The sequence below is a fragment of the Astyanax mexicanus genome, chromosome 5 (genome assembly GCF_023375975.1).
Source record: "Astyanax mexicanus isolate ESR-SI-001 chromosome 5, AstMex3_surface, whole genome shotgun sequence".
In the NCBI taxonomy this organism is placed as follows: Eukaryota; Metazoa; Chordata; class Actinopteri; order Characiformes; family Acestrorhamphidae; genus Astyanax; species Astyanax mexicanus.
The window spans coordinates 29591659-29613311 of NC_064412.1; the positions used below are offsets into that span (position 1 = coordinate 29591659).

The 21653-nt window shown below is 37.3% G+C and overlaps 1 protein-coding gene across 4 annotated transcripts in view; it reads right to left on the reverse strand.

Moving 5' to 3' along the window:
• Nucleotides 1–21653, reverse strand: part of LOC103022474 (inactive rhomboid protein 2) — a 60174-nt gene that overhangs the window by 7888 nt on the left and 30633 nt on the right. For all 4 annotated transcript variants that reach the window (XM_015606582.3, XM_049479277.1, XM_049479278.1 and 1 more), the window contains 11 exons: nucleotides 21415–21530; nucleotides 20807–21016; nucleotides 19970–20081; nucleotides 18717–18791; nucleotides 18162–18323; nucleotides 14127–14212; nucleotides 13598–13661; nucleotides 13292–13386; nucleotides 12885–12960; nucleotides 9330–9430; nucleotides 6740–6893 (listed from right to left, as the gene is read on the reverse strand). In XM_015606582.3, coding sequence (XP_015462068.3) covers nucleotides 6740–6893; nucleotides 9330–9430; nucleotides 12885–12960; nucleotides 13292–13386; nucleotides 13598–13661; nucleotides 14127–14212; nucleotides 18162–18323; nucleotides 18717–18791; nucleotides 19970–20081; nucleotides 20807–21016; nucleotides 21415–21530 — 1251 coding nt within the window. The remainder of the gene's footprint in view (nucleotides 1–6739; nucleotides 6894–9329; nucleotides 9431–12884; nucleotides 12961–13291; nucleotides 13387–13597; nucleotides 13662–14126; nucleotides 14213–18161; nucleotides 18324–18716; nucleotides 18792–19969; nucleotides 20082–20806; nucleotides 21017–21414; nucleotides 21531–21653) is intronic.

Sequence of the window (21653 nt, forward strand, 5' to 3'; positions counted from 1 at the left end):
AATTCCTTTATTTCTGTTTAATTTTGGTTAGGTTTAATCTACTGTTATGGAAATAGAGAGTAATCTGTTGTGTCCATAATGTTGTATACAATAACATGCATGCACAATGAAGGGGACTCAGATTTTGGCACATCATTTTTTTTCCACTTTTCAGTGCAAACATCTGGACCATGGTTAAGTTAACGCAGATCAAGACCTCCTATTTAGATTGAACCAAATATCTGTCCTTTGGTGTAGACCTGCAGTTTTAATTCAGTCCAAACCCATACCAATTCCAAGTACCATTTGTAGCACATTTATTTTTTTTCTTATTTACAAAGTCACTGTGCAAGTAACCTTCTGGGTGGCATTATGGAGGTACACAAAGAAAGACAAAATTACAACACAAATTACAAACACACTCTTCAGCTCTTCAGTGACTCTTTCAACTCTAAGGGCTATCTGATGAAAACTGGCAGCTTTCTGTGATTCACACTGAGGCTGTGTGTAAAGCAGCTGAAGTTGAATTAGTAGTACTAACCCAAGCACTCGCACTGGCCGTGAAGGCTGTTTTGACCTGATTAGATTGACGTCATGACTAGAGCGGTCTGCTCGGGCAGATGGCTAATCTAAGAAACCTATACAAGGACATGAAAGGTGGAGCCACACCGGAAGTGTGCGTTTCTGTACACACTCACACGACTTCCATGTACTATAGGCACTATGTAGCACTGACATACTCACACTGGTCTTCTGGCTCTCATGTGAAAGCATTTAGATTTTATTTGTAAATCTTCCTCAACTAACATACAGAAATACCACTTTTACTACAGACAGAAGGAACATCCCTATCTTTTTTCCTGGACCAGGTCCAGCTAGAGTCAGTTGCAGTGTGTATGGCACCCAAAGTGATTACTGAAATAGAAGAGCTGGTAAATTTAGCCATAATTACTTTAAGGATCTGTAGTGACTTAAAGGAAACACTCCGCAAAAACCTGGACTGCGACCAACGTCATCTTGGTAAACTCTTCATTCATTAATTTGCTTTAAAAATGGAAATGGCTTCACGAGAGGAGTTTCCCAAGAAAAGAACCAACTATGAGATGTCTATCCAATTTGTAAGGAAGCCAATTATCTAATCCCCTTTCACATCACTATGCACCCCTGGACCATACTGCTTACCATTAGCAGCTTGAGTCAGAGAGATTGTAATTGGTCAGCTCAGCCATCTGTTAGCTGATGTGTCAGAGCTGGGACGCAGTGCTATCCTCAATCCAGTGAAGTTGCATCAATGTAAATTTGAAAAGAGGCTGTGGTTAACTTCACATCCCTCAGAGAAGGCAATGGCCCCCAATACTAGGACAGTGAAGACTAGTACATGCCTTCTCCGACAGCTAACAGTTGGCTAAGTTGACCAATCACCATCTCTTAGACTACAGCTGCTGATGGTAAACAGCATGGTCCAGGATTTAAACCATCGGCCCTCTGGTCAAAGTGACAATGCCACATGGAGCCCAGGAAATCTTGCACCTCCAATCACAAAAGTAACTGCCAAAACTAGGGATGGAAAAAATTAATTGGCTATGCATCGCAGATTGCATATTTTGACCCAAAATGACCCACAAAAACTTATTCAAAGCCAGCCTTGTACTCCTGACTATGTGCTGAGTGAACACAAGCAGTCTGGCATTTCTTAAACCATATAATATCATATCAAACTCAAGTATTTGTAGAATGTGTAAAACTAATGTGTCTTATCGATTAAGAGTGACTTTTATCCCCACTAATAAGATTTCAAGAGTGCATCAGCTAATCTCATTTAGTGAGTATCAGAACACAACAAAGCTAACAAACACCACTAACCATGCAGTACCCAAAGTAGAGTAGCAACAGTCAGACAGCTAAAGGAATTGTGTCCAAAGTGACTGAGAATTGAGATTCTTGCACTGGATAAGCAACCCTTTTTGGGTGTGATCCAACATTAAAGTTCTATAGTGCAGTTCTTCACTGGAATTTACTAACTCTCTAAGCTTCTCTAGATTTCCACAGTGCTTTAATATGTCTGATTAAATAAGTGAAGTACATTTAATTGTGAAAGACAATGCAGACCATTACAGAGGCCATGTACCATGATTCATTACCAACTCTGCCTTTATTGATGATCTCCATATCCAGCTGAAAGATGATTGGTATTGGAACAAAAAAAACCTCTGACTTTGGCGAGCATAATTTAGAAGGTTTTGGCTAGAGTTGTACCAATCAGTGTTTTTTGGGGCCACCATTGACACATCAAAGCAAACTTGGTAATGAATCATGGCTCCCCAAAGCCAATCATCCTGACTATGTTTGACTGGTGAAATTAGCTCAGTAGGGGGGCCTGGAAGTCTTTTACTGGTGACTGCTCTATATAAATGCTCATAACTGTAGCTTTATGTCTGGTTCAGCAAGCTAAGTATGCCACTATGATCCGAGGATCACCGGTTTGAATCCCTGGGCATGCTGCATGCCATCAGCAGCCAGAGTCTGAGAGAGCACAATTGGCCTTGTTCTCCCTGGGTGGTTATATTGTGCTCTTTCCCCATATTTTCCCCAAAGTAATGTTGGTCAGCACAGGCATCTGTTAGCTGATGCATCAGAGCTGGGTCTCTGTGCTTTCGAACAAGTGCATTGTCTACCCAGTGATGTTGCATTAGGGCAGCGTAAAAGAGGCAGTGGCCTTTTAAATTAGGAAGAAAAGGGAATACAATTAGCAATAAAATAAAATTTTAAGAAACTGTGTTTTTGTATTGGCTGGTTTACAGCAAAGACCTCCAGTATTGAGGTTGTGGGTAAAGTCATGGAAAATCCAATGTAGAGAGCTTGGAGGGGGATGCCTCCATTTGGCCTAATTCAGCAAAACACTTACAAAACGATATATCGCGCGTCAAATCTCTACGTTACTTCACATCGTCTGTGTTACTGAAGAGGATAAAATACTCTTTAATAGTAATATAATTTAATAGTGTCCGTTTCACATTCTGCATTGCAGATTTACCCTATTCATTTGATTAGGGCCACCATATGGAGTAATGAAGCTGTAACTTCAGTAAATCAAATTGGAGGGTGAGACTTAGTCATATTGCAAATGAAAACAATACCATATATTGCAATACTGATATATTGTCACACCCTTACTGACCCTTGTGAAGATCTTGTGGTGTATTGGGTTGAGTGTAAGGTGGATTGAGTAAATGGGTGAAGGTAAAGGAAGGTGTAGGATCCTGTCATTTTTCCACGTCCCAATGGAAGTGTTGCTGGTTGGATTGTTAACGACAGTAACTTAGCTGTCAGGTGAAGGAGCTTGCCACTTTTGTGTAGTTAAAGGTGAGTGATTGGGAGAGTACAGTATAGGTCCTATGTATAACCCTAGATGTAAGGTGCAGGATTTCATAATCCGCCTTCATAACATACCTAGGCTCTTTTAGGTGCAGATTGTTAAATTATAAAAGGTTGGAACCTCTAAAACGTACTCTTAACTGTACTATAACCCCCTCCCCAGCCCAGCCCCACAGATATCAATCTCCAGAAAGGCTTTAGAAAGTCTGATCCCAGTTGCAGGTGAGCTGGCTTGAGGCTTGCTGGACTTGCGTGATGACCTCACTTCCTGTTCTGGCTTATTTTAGCTTTTGTCAGCTCAGCACGGAGGACCGCTTTTAGCATCTCAGACAATCATCCAGACATATGTAATCCATCCCCCGGTCTTTCCATCAGCACATCAGCCACCAGATAAAAAACAGGATTAGCTAGAGGTGAACGAGCAGAACACTCGTGAGAACACGATGAGCAGATAAATATGAGACCACTTCCCGGAATACCCAGGAAGAACTGAGTCTCACTGTCTCACACAGCCGCTGGTAAAATATGAGTTTAGAGCTTTTATTTATTAACATTTTTTTTAAGTAAGATCTAGATTTACTTATGTGGCTCTGAAGTATTTAATTTCTTAATGTAAAACATGACTGACAGCAAAATACAGGGTTTAAATGTTGATTTCGTACAAGTTGCATTTTCAGGTTAAGCTTTTTTCTCATGATGGAAATAGTAATAGTAGTAGTAGTATGTGTGTTATATGTGAAACTGCAGTGACAAGAGTATGAAAACATAAAATTTGAATATTTTACCCACAACAATATCACTCTTACATTGCTATATCTAAAAGCACAATATCACAATATCATATCCATCCATCTATCAATCTATCTATCTATCTATCTATCTATCTATCTATCTATCTATCTATCCATCCATCCATCCCTATTTTTGTTGCAAACATTCAACACACAAACTGTCTCTTACACGGGATTCTACAAATTTACCTAAAACAAATTATTTTTACATTGACTTCCATTGAAATTAATGTTTTTTCTCTCGTCTGTAAATTACTTTAGGAAATTTCTTTAGGAATTACATGTTTTTTTAATTGAACAACAACATTATATTACATTATAAACCAATATTATTGTTATTTTTAAAATCTTTTTGTGTCACAGACATTACAATAATATATTAGCATAATGACGCAATTACAAACTTTTTAAGAGCGATGAACTCTTCATAATAATTTTATAATATTGAGATTTTTGTTTAATATCCTTAATAAACAAATAAATATAATAAACAATTGAGCTAAATAAAAACCTGGTTTTTAAAACAAAGTCAACATAATGGCTCCCTCAGTATAATTGGCTCTTTTTGCTCAGAAAAGAATGAGATGATTGCGGTTCTATATAACACACATGCAAACATTCAATGTAGATGAACTTAATAATGCTATGACCTGCACCTAACTAAAAAAAAGGTATTCAAGCACACTAGAGAATGTTTTCATTGCTTAAAAAAAAAGGTAATGTTTCTGAAAAATACAATTAGCACATGCGCTAAACGGTCGACGAATGACCAAAAGTAATTCTGAACATCCCGTAAGCCTCAACAAGCCTTGAATTGATAAAGTGAGGAGATTATTACTTAGCAAAGGAATCTGATTAAAGCAAGAGAGATTTAGAAAGCTCATGATCATTTAAATGTTTGCTAATCAACACAAAGGCAAGTGAGGAGAGCGAGGGCAGAACAGGCACAAATATGATTTAAAGACTAGAATCTTTATGAAGGCTAACAGTGACAGGCACTAACGTAGCACAAATTCAAAGGTAAATGTTACAGCAATGTATTAGCACAAGCAGTGTCAGTGTGTTTAACTGTGATTTTCCTCAATAGGCTTACACGAAGCTTTCGCTTATTTATATGTTTACTGTAAATGCAGTGGCTAGTTAAGGTTCACGCTACAGTGACCCAGACCCTACACGTGGGTGGAGATCACGCTGACCCTGTGCACGTTAGAGCGGCCAGTGAGAAAAACACTTCCCCTCCAGACAGGAGCCCTCACGCCCTCTAATCCACTAAAGCTCCTCAACTAACTGGCTAAGCTCTTTCACTTGGCTCAGTTTGCACACTGCACACTGGAATTCTCTCTCTCTCTCTCTCTGGGACACACTTTCTAAACATCTCATCCTGCTCAATTTTTGCGTTTTAATCCACTAAACCAGCACAGTGCAGTCTTGTGGCAAATCATATTAAAATGTAGTAAAACAATAAACATCATCCAGTATTTTATTTTATTTGGACTTTACTAATTAAATTTTGATCAAAATATGGTTAAACATCTCTTACTATTTGCAGCTCATTTTAAGCATTTTATGCTGGTATATTTTATTATTACAACATATTTCAGTTATTGATGTCAACTGTTGTAATAGGGCATAGTTTTTTGCACTAGTAGGCGCTCCGTATTTTAAGGCGCACTATCAATGCTCATCTATTTTCTGGTCTATTTTCATACTTATATATGCTAATGTTACTCCACTGAAACTCCTGAATAACACTGCAATGTGGCGGAGTGGCTTTACTGCTCCTTACAACCTGACTGGTAAGATTCATACATAGGATGCACTGGATTAAAAGGCCCAATGATGATTTTTGGGAAAATTAAAGTGCAAATTATAGCGCGAAAAATATGTTACTCTTTAAGACAAATTTGCATATCATTTCAGGCATTACCAAATTGCATTCCAAATCCTTTAGTCAGCATGTCTTGTCATGTCTTCGATCGCAACACAGATCACTGTATTAAAAATTCGAAACACATCTGATGCAGAAAAAAAATAGCCCAAATTCTGCATAAAATGACTACGGTAATTGTAAATGAACCATCGGAGCTGATAAACTTCAGTTGAGGATGGTTGGATTCCTGCATAGTTTTGCATGGATTTTCCTGCTCATGTGCACCTGATTTAACTGATTAGCTGATTATCAGGCTAATTTAGTGTGCTAGAGCAGATAAATCACCAATCTTGTGCTGGAATCTGGCCCTGGGTTTCTTACCCCTGACCGATGTGAACGCACTATCAATTGAGTTTCCAATGACCAGTGACAATTACTTACTTTACTCTCTCACTTTACTCACTCACTTTACTCACACACTTTACTCACACAAAACAAAATCATACTGACACCAGTTTACAGGGTCTGAGATCATGTGATGTGTTCACATGCATTAAAAAAAAACAATGACTCAGTGATCTGAGACTACTTGAATCATTAAAATGTAAAGTGTAAAGTGTGAAAACATCAGTCATTGCTTCAATGCCTTTGCTCTATGTGGTAGAGGAATCTGGTGAGGTCATACCGCAGATCTACAGGACAGAAAAATGTGGTCATGTCATACCTCTGCTCTGTAGGGCAGGAAAAGGGCGCTGGCCAAGTTCCCTGTAATGCCGCTAAAGATGTAGATGATGGAAATCCGTACCCAGCCGGCCAGCTTCTCCAGGTCTCTCAGAATGGTCATCTGAAAGACTACGGACACCAGGCAGTGCAGGAGGCTGAAAGAGACACGGGTTCAACACATTACAACACATTACAACACATTTCACCAGGGCTGATGTGAACTACAAATATAACAAACATCTTTACTGATGAAAGCTGTGCAGGATTTAACTAAATAAATAATTTATATTTATATATTTATATATATTTATTTATGGGTTTATTGATCAAAATGGACCAAAAAAATCTATAAATCATAATACAGAGGTATTTTATTTGCATTGTTTTGCATGGCCGTCATAGAGAAAATGTCATCTTGAAGGCAGCATATATTGCTCTAAGACAGGGGTATTTAATTAGAATTCAGTTCAGTCCAGCTAGAGAAAATTTCATCAGGCTAAGGTCCGGACCGTCGCCAATGTTAACTTGTGTTACTTGTTTTATTCTGTTTACTGAAGAAGCCTATAGTAGTTCTGTAAGTGTTTTATCAACAACTGAAAGACAAAACAGATTACACATACTAGTCTATTTCAACAATATCTATTGTTTTAAATAGGCCTGTTACAATAATTACATTATCAACCTATCATAAAATAAATGGAAACACCCTCAATAATTTAACATATCGAGTCTAATAACGTGAATCTCTATGTTCACTTTGTTTCAAAATGTTATATTTATTCTATTTGATTTTATTTATATTAGATTTAGGCCAGCCTGTCATGATAATAATTACATGAATGATAAATCGTACAATATATGGAGAAATGTTTGCTGAACTTGGCCAAAATATTAGCTTTTTTTTTTTTTTTTTAAACAGCAGTTTTATTTTATTTAGTATTATTACTGTAGCATACTTTATTATGTTGGGGTAAAACTTATGTGGGGAGCTGCCAATGCTTTTTGTCTCCTGGGGGTTGCATTAGTTTTGAGGTAGGGTTGTTTTGGGAGTAGAGAGAGAGAGAGCGCCTGCGAGTGAGGGAGTTTTTTTTTCTTGCTGAGGAGTTCTGATCAGGTGGAGTAAAGTGGAATATTTTGCACTCTTGTTCCGGTTGTTTCTCTTTAATTCCTCCAAGTAACACCGCGAGGATACATTACGGTTAATATGTTTTATAAGTGTAGTATTTTATTGTTTTTATCTGGTGCGCACCATCTGTATTAGCTTTTCTCGCTTCATTCTCCCACTTCTCACCGCCTGCTTCGCCTGTGTGGCTCCGCGCGCTCGCATCTGCACAGATCTGATTGGCAGAGGAGAGCGTTTGATGTTCTTACAGCACACGTGATTGGTCTGTAAGTTTACTGCGCTGTAAAGCACGTAAACCACCGCTTTAAATGAACACAGTCAGAATTAAATCCTTCTCAGTAGTTTATCAGTTTGGGTCCGGATTGGACACCGTCTGGGTCCGGACCTGGACTCCGGTCCGCCTATTAGTGACCCCTGCTCTAAGATCTTAATGCACTTTTCTGTGTAATGGAAAGAAGTGTACTGACAGAACTCTATACCATGACAGACCTTTGCTTTCAGACATGTGGCTGATAACAATCTAGATGGTTCTTTTTGACTTGGCTCTAGAGCTTATGGCGTCCATTTCTTCCAAAAAGGATTGGAAAACAAAAGAGTAGTCTGACTACTAAACACGTTTCCAGTCCGAGATGGTCGATCCCAGGTGCTTGCAACCTCAAAGAAGTAAACACAGATTCTGGACATGGATAACATATGGTTTATGTTTTGAAGAGCAAGTTTTTTTATATATAAATTTATTTTAATACTTTTCCCCATTGTCCCATCCATTCAGCTATTACTCAGCTGTATATCCCCAATCACAAGTGATACCACAAGAAAAGAAGTGTGAAGACTAGCACATGCCTCCTGCAACACATGTGAAATCAGCCACCGCCTCTTTTCGAACTGCTGCTGAGTAGCCAGTGTGCTCAGAAGAAAGTGCAGCGACTCGGTTCCGATACATCGGCTCACAGACGCTTTGTGCTGATCGACATCACCCTAGGAGTAATGAGGGGAAAGAGCGCTATCTACCCATCTCCAGCAGCTGATGGCAAGCTACATGACCAGGATTTGAACCTGTGAACTCCTAATCATAGTGGCAGCGCTTTAGACCGCTGGACCACAAAGCACCCGAAGAGTAAAGTTTTAAGTGCCATTTGTAAATGTAACTCTGTATTGTAATGCTTAAAAAACATAATTCTCTGCCCATGTGTTTTTATCATCCATTGCTGAATGACAGCACGAGTGTTAAACGTAAGCTTGCCCTTTTTTCTATGCACTGTACAGGGAGAGATATGCAAATCTCTGCCAATCGTTCTTTGAGGAGAACTATTTTTAATGGGTTTTGAATTTTGCACAAATTTGTTGAAAAAAACTGGAGCCTGACACTTTTAGCCCCCCCAAAGCAAGGGAGACTGTGGCATCAGCAGGTATAATAGCACTAATTCAATATAATGCAGCTCTGTAATAAGTTTAGTGGTGTTCTTACCCTGCATGCAGGAAGAGTGAGAGCCACAGCCTGTAGAACTGATCTGGAATGTCTGGGTTTAGGAACGGAAGCAGCCCACAAACTTCATCCAGACAGTGAACCTGTAGGAGCACAAAGAGTACCGCAGTGGAATCTTATTTAGTATAAACCGCTTATATTCACTGACTGTAGCCTTTATTTTATACTTCACATTCATTTGAGTAAACCAATGGCAGTAAGGAAGCATGGGCAGTGCAATGTATCTCTAAAGTGATGCTATCACAAGTCTAGTGCCTCGGCTGGCTCATTGAAGTATTATGTAGCTTTAATTTTTCTGTTCTAATCTGCTCTTCTATCTCCAGTGTCCAAATTTTAACAGTGATAATACTGGCATTTTTTAATTTAGTTTTTGAAACCTTATACTGTAAGAAGACATGGGTTACATTTCTGGAAGAACTGATTGAAACCTTGTCTGGAACAGATGGTCAGAGTAGCTGAGTTTTAGGGCGTTTTCACACCAGCACTGTTTGGTCCGGTTAAAACGAACTCTGGTCCGTTTGTAACTTTAGTGCGGTTCGATTGAGCAGGTGTGAAAACAGTAATCGCACTCGGGTGCGGTGCAAAAGAACCGGACCGAGACCAGCTAGAGGAGGTGGTCTCGGTCCGGTACCAAACGAACTCTGGAGCGGTTCGCTTGTGTTGAGAACGTGATCGGGTCTCGATTGGATCCAGCTATTAAATATAAGCCATTTATTTGAGCTAAACTGCTGATAAAGCAAGCACAGTTTAAACTGATATATTAGCCAGATAACGCTAATTACCACAGCTGTGAACACTGTGTCCATGCAAGTGCCGTCTGCGCTGCATTCAATGCTCACAGCCGCGTGACTCTGTTTATTATGTATAAATCTGCGCTGCACGTAGAAACACTGTGTTTGAAAGTGCAGCGTTTCAGCGTTCAGTGTTAAAGCACAGATATTTGCGCTGGAACACAAAATCTTCTCGCTGTATTTACTTTTTCGTATATTTATATTTAATGTACTCCCGTGTCAGCTCTGACCAATCAGAGGACACCGGCTGCTCGCGTGGTTTATTGATGCGCATTTTGGTGCGTTTACATTTATGTCTATGTGAAACCAGACCGAACAGTGCGAGAAAACGCTCCAAGTACACAAACTCATTAACTGATTCGGACCAGAGAAACGAACTACAGGTGTGAAAACACCCTAAGTCAAGCTGTCCAGTGCTGTGTGTGTGTATGGAGGAGCTATTGGATAAAGCAGCTATTGGTCAAACGTTTGGGAACGTTCAGAGCAACCTAGCGCAGCAAAATGCAAACACATTATAATCTAATTTATGCAAATCCATTACTTAGCAACCTACCAACACCTTAGCAACAACCTAGCAACCACTTAGCTACACCATAACAACAACTTAGCAACCACCTAGCAACTACTTAGAAACTACATAGCAATCACCACAGAGAGCATAGCAACACCTTAGCAATTGATTAGAAACATCTTAGCAACCATCATAGACACCAAAGCAACACCATAACAACCCCCACGGACACCACAGCAACACCTTAGCAACCACCACAGATACCATAGAATCACCTAAGCAATATTATTACTGGTCATGTGATGATGTTTGTGTGCTGCTGTTTTTTAAATGAACCGACACTCTGATTCTATGAAGTTGACTCTATGAAGCATTTTTTTTCAGTCTGGTGCAGTAAAATTGCTAATCTGATAAAAATGTTCTGTTAGCCTAGCCAGCCAGCTAATGATTTAGAATAATTTGGAAGCTAGAATTTGTACTCTGTCTCAGACAGCACTCATCACATTTACATTAAATGGCCTGGGCAGAGTCCAAACACTGTTTAAAACATTATTTTATTATTTTAATTGTCAACTGTTAAGTATTTCTACACAAATGACACATTCTTTTAAAATAATTAAATCCTACTCATACTTCGATATTATGCTGATATATAATTATATTAATATTTACAATATATCGCCCAGCCATGTGTCTAATATGCAGACTCAGGTTTTAAATTGGACAATATGATTGACAGATTTGGTTCATTTTTACAGGGCGAAAGGGAATAAAACCCTGCTTTTGTCTGTGTTTTTCTAGTCCACAGTTATTGAACTGTACAGCATTAAATTCTCACCCCCTGCCTAAAGGTTAAATCAGGATCCTGTTAAATAATAAGAAAAATATCCTAAACTAAGCTCTTCATGAGGTGAATCGAGGTTATTGGAGGAGTAAAAACAGAGTAAAAAATAGAATCTGCGCATTGGGTTACCAGGCCTCAGGGTTGAGAAACCTTGGGTAAGTCTTATAAAGGAATTATTGTGGGACAACTGTGCAAGTGTAACAGAAGCTAAAGCAAGATTAACATGTATTCTCTAAAGAAAATGTTTTGCTACTTTATAAGCTTAGCGGAAAATTCATTAAGTATATAAGTAAATCTGTGAGCATACTTATCATCAGGTCTTTTAGTTCTCATGTTACAACTGAATACAGATTCAATATGTAGAATTGTAAACATATTTGTAATCAGGGAGGTCACAATACCAGAAAGTAGGTAGAGAGTACAAACATAATTTCAACAATTGTTGATGCAAATTTTGGTAGCACATCAAAAACGAATAATTTCAACATGAAGACAAATCCATATTTTTTCCAGCAAGAGGAGCGGGATTAAGCCTTTGGTTAATAAAGCGTTATCTTCTCTTCAAGAAACGAAAAACACATAGTATTTTATACTAGGGTTACTAAATTATGTCTTTATATATGGTAGTACAATGCGTTTTATTCCCATAATCACATACAAACAAACGTTGTCCGACAATGTCCATTTAATTAAATATTTTGTAATGTAACCAGGAAAAAACAACTTATTTGAAATCAAATTAAAGTATGACCATGTTGGGTAATATTTTAAGGCCTCAGTCAATTAATCTTTATGGAAAAAAAAACTTAAAAGGACTTTTAACACTGAAACAAATTCAAAAGCTATTCGTTTTCACTATTTTAGGATTGGCCTTGTGAAAATGTGTACAAAAATATGTGGAATATATAGTGACAAAATAGAATTTATAAAATATTTTTTCAACATTAAGCCTGCTTAGAGCAAGCTTTTAATAAACGTTAACTTTAACTTAATAGCTCCAATTCAATCTTAAACCAAGGCTTTGCTTGTTTGCTTGAAAAGTTATTTACAGCCTCTTGGTTCTACCCAATAAAATTCATTTTAATTCAGTATTTAGTGTTTATGATCGTTTTAAAAATACATCAGTATAAGACTAATTACGTTATAAAAGTTTTGGTGTAGCAATAATGACTACAGACTTTTCAACAAAGACGATAACAAAATAGGATATAGAAGCCATAATAAATATAAATCATGGTACTTCAATTTGAAGAAAAAAAAATATATTTTGCACTGCCTTTAGAGTACACGGTTTGTGTGAAAAAGGATTCACACAAGAAATAATTTTGCTGTTGCAAATGAAATCTATAAAGTCAAACAAAACAAGAGCCATTGTAAGAGAAGTGTGTTACCTGAGAGCAGAGTGTGGCCTCTTCATGGAAGTAGCCGTGCATGAAATCACAGTATTCACGTGTGGCGATCTCGCACCTTAACACACAGGAAGAAATAATCATCATCATTAATGGAAGCAACTGGAAATTACCTCACTCACCTTTTAGACATTAATATCCTTCATTAATCACTTATTAACTACAGTATTACTCATTGTACTCAGTTTACATCGTACTCAGTGTTTCAATTATGTGTTGTTGATGTTGTTCCTTGCATGTCATTTTACTCTATTTTCCCATATCTTTTTATTTATATTTGTTTTTTTTTATTTGTAAGAAAGTAAAAATTTATTTTTCTATTTATTTTAGTTGAAAACATCCATCTCAAAGCTTCACCAGCAAGCCAGTGTGGTGATCATATTTATTACCTCCCTTTGGTTCCTATACAGCACGGTCGACCCCTGATGGTGCAGTCCATGTGCCGATACCCTGTGTGGTTCCACGTCCGTGGCTCAGTGCAGATCTAAGAGAACATTAAATAGATAAATAAAAATCCTAAAGGCAAAATAAAAGTCTTTTAAATTGTTTCAAATTCTGATCTACGCTCGACCAGCCTCATACCGGACTATTGTTCAGTTATTATTTACTGTTGTAATTTAGTATAAAATTAATGAAAAAATACATTTGAAAAACTTCTAATACTAATACAACTAACAAGAGTTCACACTTCTCACCGGCCACTCCGTGATGTCATCAGGCCAAACATGAGGCTCAGCTGATGCAGGCTCTTCACACGTCCTTATCCCAGCATGCAATTCACATAAAGAAAAAAAAACTGAAAACTGTATTCTGGATTGCCAGCAGATTGTAACACTTCCTATTCTATCAACAGCATATTCTATTTATACAATTAGCCAATTAACACACATTTTTTACATAAACCAAGCACTACACAATCAATCAGACTGTTTAGTTAAAAAGGAATAAATGAAGATGGAAAAGTGTTAGGTAAAAACTAATGTTTTTTGTTTGTTTGTTTTATTGGTATTTAATACTACATAAAAGTCAGGCAAATGGAGAAAAATATTTCACTAGAAAAGTGTAGAAAATTCTTTTTTTTTTGTAAGATATGAAATATTAAATACAGTGAGATTGTCTACTGTACTGTAATTTTCTTAATTGTGAATTCTAGTAGTATCCTCATTTTCCTGTACATTCAGGGTTATACACAGTTATATGTCTCTGCAGGGTTCACGTTGGTACCTGGGGTCCTGATGGCACACTGCACCCGAAGACCGACGGAAGTCCACTTCCTCATTATTCCATTTGATGAAAGTGGCCAAAGTTTCCTGTGATAACAAAAATTACACCAACAAGTAGTTACTACTAGTGATCACATACAGTGGAGTTGTGCATTAAGGAGACTTACAGTAAGTTTGTAGTAAGTTGGGTCAATTTTTTCTCCTAGGGTCTGCTAGAGTAATTAAACAAGGTGTTTCATTCTTAATAAATTTAAACCATAGTAAATGTATACCTGATAACCTTATATTTTAAAGTTAGCCTGTGCATTTTCCCCTGAGTTTTAAATTCCACACTAAATGTGGCAGTTTGACCAGCAGTTCCAAATCAAGCCATAGTTGTAGTCAAGCTAACTTTAGCGACAAGTTCTATTTTTCTCTCACTCAATGTTACTAAAGCCTAATAGAGCAGAAATGTGGTGGCAGTTAGCTACAGAGTGAAAGAAAATCAATCCAAACAATTTAAACAAAAAATAACACATTTAAAACCTTTTTCAAGGTCTTTTCTGATTCTGATGCAGTGTTTGAGAATCAAAGCCAAGTGTCTATTTTTCATTACTTACAATGTTGTTGTGTTATTAAATAATGATAATAATAAAATTTATGTCACGGTCTGGTTAATCCTTTATGTAAACACTAATATTTTTAATAATGGTACATTGTGTGTTCCTTATACAATTACAAATTAGTTCTCTAAAATGTTTCCTATCTAAACATTATCTGGTCAAATATATATATATTAATTGTATTTCGCGTTTATTTTCAGCACATGATAGCTTCAACCAATGTCCATTTATTTAATTTCATTTAGCCTTTTCTGCATTTTAATCAATAGATATTAACTTAGATATGGTAATTTGTTTCCTTTTTTAATTTAATAATCAATTATTTTGAAAAATAATAGGCAGATTCAATGATTATCAAAATAATGGCAAGTTGCAGCCCTAGTTGTATTGATTAACTACTGTTTCTGTATTTTTTTCACTGTATTATAAGGCGTATTATGTGACACTAGTAACTAGCAACAGGGAGGATGCCATGTTTCCTTCTAATTTAGCAGGTCTTGCCACTGGGTGACGGTGGTGGTGGTAGTTATCTAAGTTAGTTATCTAAGTAAAGCTAAGCTAAGTGAACAAAACTGTAATTCTTAAAAAAAAAATAAAAAAAAACTCTTAAAATCAAACAAGCACTGGATTTTAATCTACACAGATTTTTCTCCTGAAAACAGTTTATTTGGATAAGTAAAGTGCGTCCATTTATTTACAGAAAGCTTAGATTCCTATTTTTTCCCAGCACTAGCCTGGAGTATTAGCATTAGCCACTAAGCGCTAGCAGTTAGCCATTAATGCTGCCCAACAGAGATACACTGAGGAACTCAGAATGTTCTGGTAAATCAGGGACGATATTTGCTACCTGTTCATCCCATGTAGCTTGTTTTAACACTGTGAAAGCGCAGACTACAGGCCGAAAATATTCACCTCTAAATGGAAAAAGAGCTATCACTTAGCGTTGATAATGCTAATACTGCTCCAGTCTTGGTGCTGGAGAACTAAACCGATAATACTGTACTTCAGCAGAGTGGCTTTACTGCTCCTTACAACCTGATTGTTAAAATATATAAATCATATATAAGGCACAATCATATATAATGATGATTTTTGGTAAAATTGAAGGACTTTCAGTGTGCCTTATAGTGTGGAAAATACGGTAATTAATAATTATATATAACTATATATAATATAATTAATGTACATGTACATATAATTAATGTACATGGATGGATAATAAACAGTCTATCAGATACAAAATTTTATTACATAGTAAAAAACATAAACATATGCTGAAGTGACTGTATTAAATTCTCAATAGACCAACAAACCTAGACAGGTAGCATCTCCCATTAATCATTACATTACATTACATTACATTATATTACATTACATTTGGCAGACGCTTTTGTCCAAAGCGACTTACAATAGTCAAGTACAATGTAAAATAAGTTTAAAGGAAAAACATCTTTGGATAGGGATAAAAGGAGGACAAAGGGGAATAATAGGATAGAGGAGTGAAGGAGAGGAAGAAGGAAATGAGGTTAGAAGTAGTGTGTTAGAGGTGTTAGGAGAGTAAGTGCTCTTTGAAGAGCTCTGTCTTCAGGAGTTTCTTAAAGATAGCGAGAGATTCTCCTGATCTGGTAGTGGAGGGTAGTTTGTTCCACCATTGGGGAACTCTGTATGAGAACAATCCACTATAGCGTAATCAAAACAGCAGCTTGGAAGTCAAGGTACAAAATGAAGTAATTTTAGAGCATTTTAATTGGATCATTCATCATAATAGTCTAGGAATAATGCAAATATGCATAATAGCAGTGGAAATGTTTTCCTTACATCCTCTAGGTGGCAGCAAATAACTGTTGATCTTTAACCCCACTAGAGATGATAAATCAGATACGCCTCATATCTGAGGGATTCTTTAAACTGTACATCAACAAATCTACCCTAAAACAGAAGGGTCAGATATGTTTGGCAGCACTGGAAAAAAACTTAAGCAGGGGTTTTAATGTTCTGGCTTACACTTTTAACTAAAAAAAAAAAAAAAAAACGCTCTTCTTTGAAAAACAATTTAACTACACGAAGAACCCATGTAAGCATTCAAAACATTCTCTTGGATCTTGGTTGCCTTGGTACTAAATAGAACCACGGTATTCAGTGAATAACTTTTGTAAGGTTATTCTGTTTCCAGAAAGTGCTTATGAAAACAGGGTGTACTGTTTGATTCTTTAAAAAAAATAATATCTTATTATCTAGTACATGTTTTGTACAAAATGATCCAGTTCTGATCCAGCATTGGCTTACTGATACTCTAATAATAAGTTAGATAATAAAACAACACTGAAGGAGCTTTATGCCATAAATTTTAGCTCTCTGGCTCCACAATGTGGCTATCAGCGGTCTGTGTATGTGTGGCCGGGCAATATATTACAAACAAATTGGAGTTATGTTTATTCATAAATTCATACAATTAAGACTTATTATAAAAGAAAAGTATTAGACACATGTATATTCTTTAAATATCTAGCATGCTGTGTTGTTGATGTTACACTATAAATACTGACCGTATCATAAAATACAGTGGCTTGCAAAAGTGTTCATAGCTCTTGAACTTTCACATTTTTGTCACCTTACAACCACAAAATTTAAATGTATTTTATTGAGATTTTAGGTGACAGACAAACACAAAGTAGCACATAATTGTGAAGTGGAACGAAAATTTGTTAAAGAACACTAGTGAAGAAACAGCATCATGAAGTCCAAGAAACTCGCCAGACAGGTCAGAGATAGTTGTGGAGTTGTGGAGACGTTTAAAGCAGGCTTAGGTTATAAAAACACATGCGAAGCTTTGAGAACTTTTTTCATCCAAAAATGAAAAAGTATTCTACAAATGCAAACCTAAGACATGGCTGCACACCCAAACTGACAGATCAAGCAGGAAGAGCACTGGTCAGAGAAGCAGGCCTCTTCAGTTTTTAATTTGATTTAAATTTTGAAAATCATGTGGGAGAATCTGTCTACAGGACAACTATAAGTCCTGCACTCCAGAGTGTCAAGAAGAAAACCCTTGTTGAAAGAAATGCGTGAAAAGTGCTGTTTGCAGTTTGCCACAAGCCCTGTAGGGGACACAGCAAACATATGGAAGAAGGTGCTGTGTTCAGATGAGACCAAAGTATAATATAGAAAACATTTTTCAGACTTTTCTTTAATTAAAATTTTGAAAACCATGCCTCATTTCTGTTCTACTTTACTATTATGTGCGTCTTTGTGTGCTACTTATATACTAATACATTTAAGTTTGTGGTTGTAAGATCACAAGATGTGAAAAAGATTAAGGGGTATGAAAACTTTATGGGAGCTATGGCAATTGTATATTGCCATACCTCTGAAACATTAGGATATCAGTTTTTAGACTTATTGCCCAGCCCATTATGTGTGTAGTGTGTGTGTACCGAGCAGTCCTCTGGGAGCGTCTGAACACATCCGGAGTTGTCGTTCTGAACGCAGCATCCAGACATTCTTTCTTGATCTTTGGCTTTCCGTCTCAGCTCCGCTATCTGCTCATCTTTTCGGAGGCAGGGGGAAAACTTTGCCCCCAGGTGGATCAAATCTTCCTGCAAAACACACAAACACACAAAGAGAGAGAGATTTCATGGATCTGCCCTAAATAGATGTAATTTACAAGGTTAGCTGCATAACCCAAGCTTAGAATTTATGATAACTGTCACATAAAGCACAATTTACTAAATAAACAAAAATAAACTGCCTTCATTTTTTTTATTTAAGATTAAGGAATCTTGTTTAAAAGTGATACTAAAATATTAATGTTAATTCTAATAATTCTAGCTATAAACAGAATTAACTGTAAGCGGATGTTGAAAAAGCAATTTTTCAGCTGTGAACTGCTCTGAAGTGTTTTGTTACAGTGAGTTTTGATACTGATCATGGCTCTGTTTCCGCAGCACAGGAGAAATGTCTGGAAAAAGCAAAACTATGAAATCACTCACAGATCCCGGACCGATCCAGAAGTTCTGCTGCTGAACATATTTTACACTCTCATAGATCCCTTTATTCCTCAGAACCTGGCAGACAAAGAGAGAGCAGTAGATACACAGATGGAAAGAGAAATAAAGAAAGAAACAAAACACTGATGAGAACAAGCCAAAAAAGACTGAAAGAACAAATAAAAGACATGAAAGTAATATGAATAACACCAAAGAAAATCAGAGAAAGAGAGAATTAATAAAAGACAAAAATAAGGCAAAACTGATTAAAACAAAGAAATAAAACTAAAAAAAAGATGTAAGAACACAAAAGGCAGAACTAAATGAAAAAGAAAGGCATAAAGAAAGAAAGAACAAAAAACTAAAGAAAGAAAGACAGAAAACACAGACATTGTGGTGGGTAAATGTGTTTGGTAGAGCTGAAGGAGCTGAAACAGGACCAGTCTGATCCCACAGTCTCCAGAGACGAGGGCTAAAGTCACGGAGTGAATCTGGAACGCAACATCTGATCCAAACAAAACATCTGACTCCCAGATCACATTTCCTACAGCCTGAGAGAATCCTCCCATTACACCCCTCCACCAACTCCATCATTCATACAAGATTGAAGACTACTCCTAGATCCAGGCTTCCCTAACTACAAACCCGAGGTAAACAAAGACAGGACTATGACTTAGACCTATGAGGAATTCGTTTTTAAGGGGGTTCTGGGGTAATTTTCTCTTTTATGGGGGGCCCTCTGTGATTTTACTCTCGTCCAGAATGACTGGAAATGGAGGAGCTACTGAACATGATGTCATGTGACCCGATCATATATACTGGCTTTTCAGGTGCAGATTAAACTTATTTGTTACCCAGACAATTACTACAGCCTTTAACTAATATGTCTTCTCAGCCTTTGTTCCATGGTAAATTGCACTAAAACTAACAGCACTAGTCCAGACAACAGGAGACTTTTCCGTATTTACTTTCCTGCACCATCCCAGACAGTTCTGGTCAATAGGAGAGCATGTTCACGTGGTTTGTTGCGACACATTTTGTTGCATTTACTTGTGTGGAACAAACAAACTATAGGAAGAAAACAGGACACTCCAAGACATAACCTTGGAATATTAGAATTGCAAGTATTTACATTTAAAAAAATTATTAATTCATAAGGTGCAATGCCTTTCAGAGTATGTATTTCACCCAAAAAATTGAAATCCAAAGTCGTATATATAAAATGTTTTCCAATAACTGAAGTTCCAGTAGCTCACCAGTTGAGTGACTGAGTGCTGGGCAAAGCCGACAGGGGCAAATCCGTATGTGCCGCAGGCCAGCAGGGTGATGACAATGTGCACAAACGTGATCCAGTAGGTAAAGTAAGGCCTGAGGTGTGCACAAACACACACAAAACAAACAAACACACACACACACAAAAAATATTTTAGATTTATATTAATACTTGATTAAGAATTAATAACTGCACACTTTTGCATTTGTACTGCTGTAGTACTTCTGTTTTAACATGCACCCAGCTTCTGCATCCATCTACGCCAATGTTTCTCAAGTCCTGCTGCTGTTACAGAGTTGCCATCCTATAAATGTTTGATTCAGCTATTACACCTACTCCACCACCTAATCCAATAGACTACTGCAGCAAAGTTGATCAGTTTCTTTACTATTGGTGCCACATGCAGTTTTACTGTCCTTTTTTTTTCTCTGGATGGGTAGGATGAAAGATGTGGATGGCCCTCCCTCTCCTATTCCTGTCTTATTCAACATGAGGGATGCAAGTTGTCAGCTGATGTAACTGAAACAGAAGAGTGTTGAAATCTAGTAGTGTTTTTTTTTTTTTTTTTTTTTTTTAAAGCCTTCCATTAAGGTTCATATGGCAGAAAGTACATGATCTATTTTAACCTCTCAGAACAGAAAGCACCATGAGATGAGGGGAAAACAGGCTAGAAAATAGCCATAATGATTAGGGGGATTTTAGTACTGATACCTCAGCTTCAATACAGAGTGCCTTTAATAAAATGAAGTACATTACATATATCTATTTTCTGTTTTATCTGATGGAACTACTAGTACATTTTGAGTAGCTTTTGGCCCACCTGTGGCTGTGGAAGTCATCCAGCTGTTTTTGGATCTGGCTGCTCAGGCTTCGCCGGTAGTTACGGTCCAGCCACTTTCCCACAACACCCATCCCGTACTGCCGCTTGTGTTTATCGAAGGCAAAGTGTTTCACCCGAGACGCGATCCGACCTCCCCGACGAGTGTCATCTTTTTCTACAGCGGCTGCTGGAGCTTTGCTGATGTCTTTACTACAAGTAAAGAGACAGAAAAAGAGAGAGCGAAAGATCCAAATGATCAAACCCGCAGTCTTACTTTTGCAAGAGGTAAAACCATTTTAACCATTACCAGCAGTATCAGTAACTTTAATCGAGTATGAATATTTTTACAGTCTGAAATAACAATTGTAGTATAAATTAATCCAGTATGAACCTGAAGCCCGTGAAGTTCTTACAGTCTGATTGACAAAAATATTTGCCTTTGATAACTGCCTTAATCCAGATGTTTTATTATTATATATATCCTGTGAGTGTTCTATCAGGTACTGCTTCCTTAAAGCAACTGGCCAGTGAAACTCCAGAAATGACATCACACCAGCTAGTGCAGCTCCACTAGTGCTTTACACTAGGCAGATTTTTCTGAAACTTACATGCTGGGGTAGCGTGGCGGCTCCTCTGGAGCACCATCTGTGGCCCACGAGGCAGAGAGGGGCGGAGACTCAAACACATCATCAGCCATAGAATACAGTTCCTCATGTGCATCCATCTGTGACACACACACACACACACACACACACACACACACACAAAATAAATAACAAAAAGTTTTTGCCTGACCCAACAAACAGTGACCAGAATATTATTATTTTTATTTTTTTTTTTTTTTGTA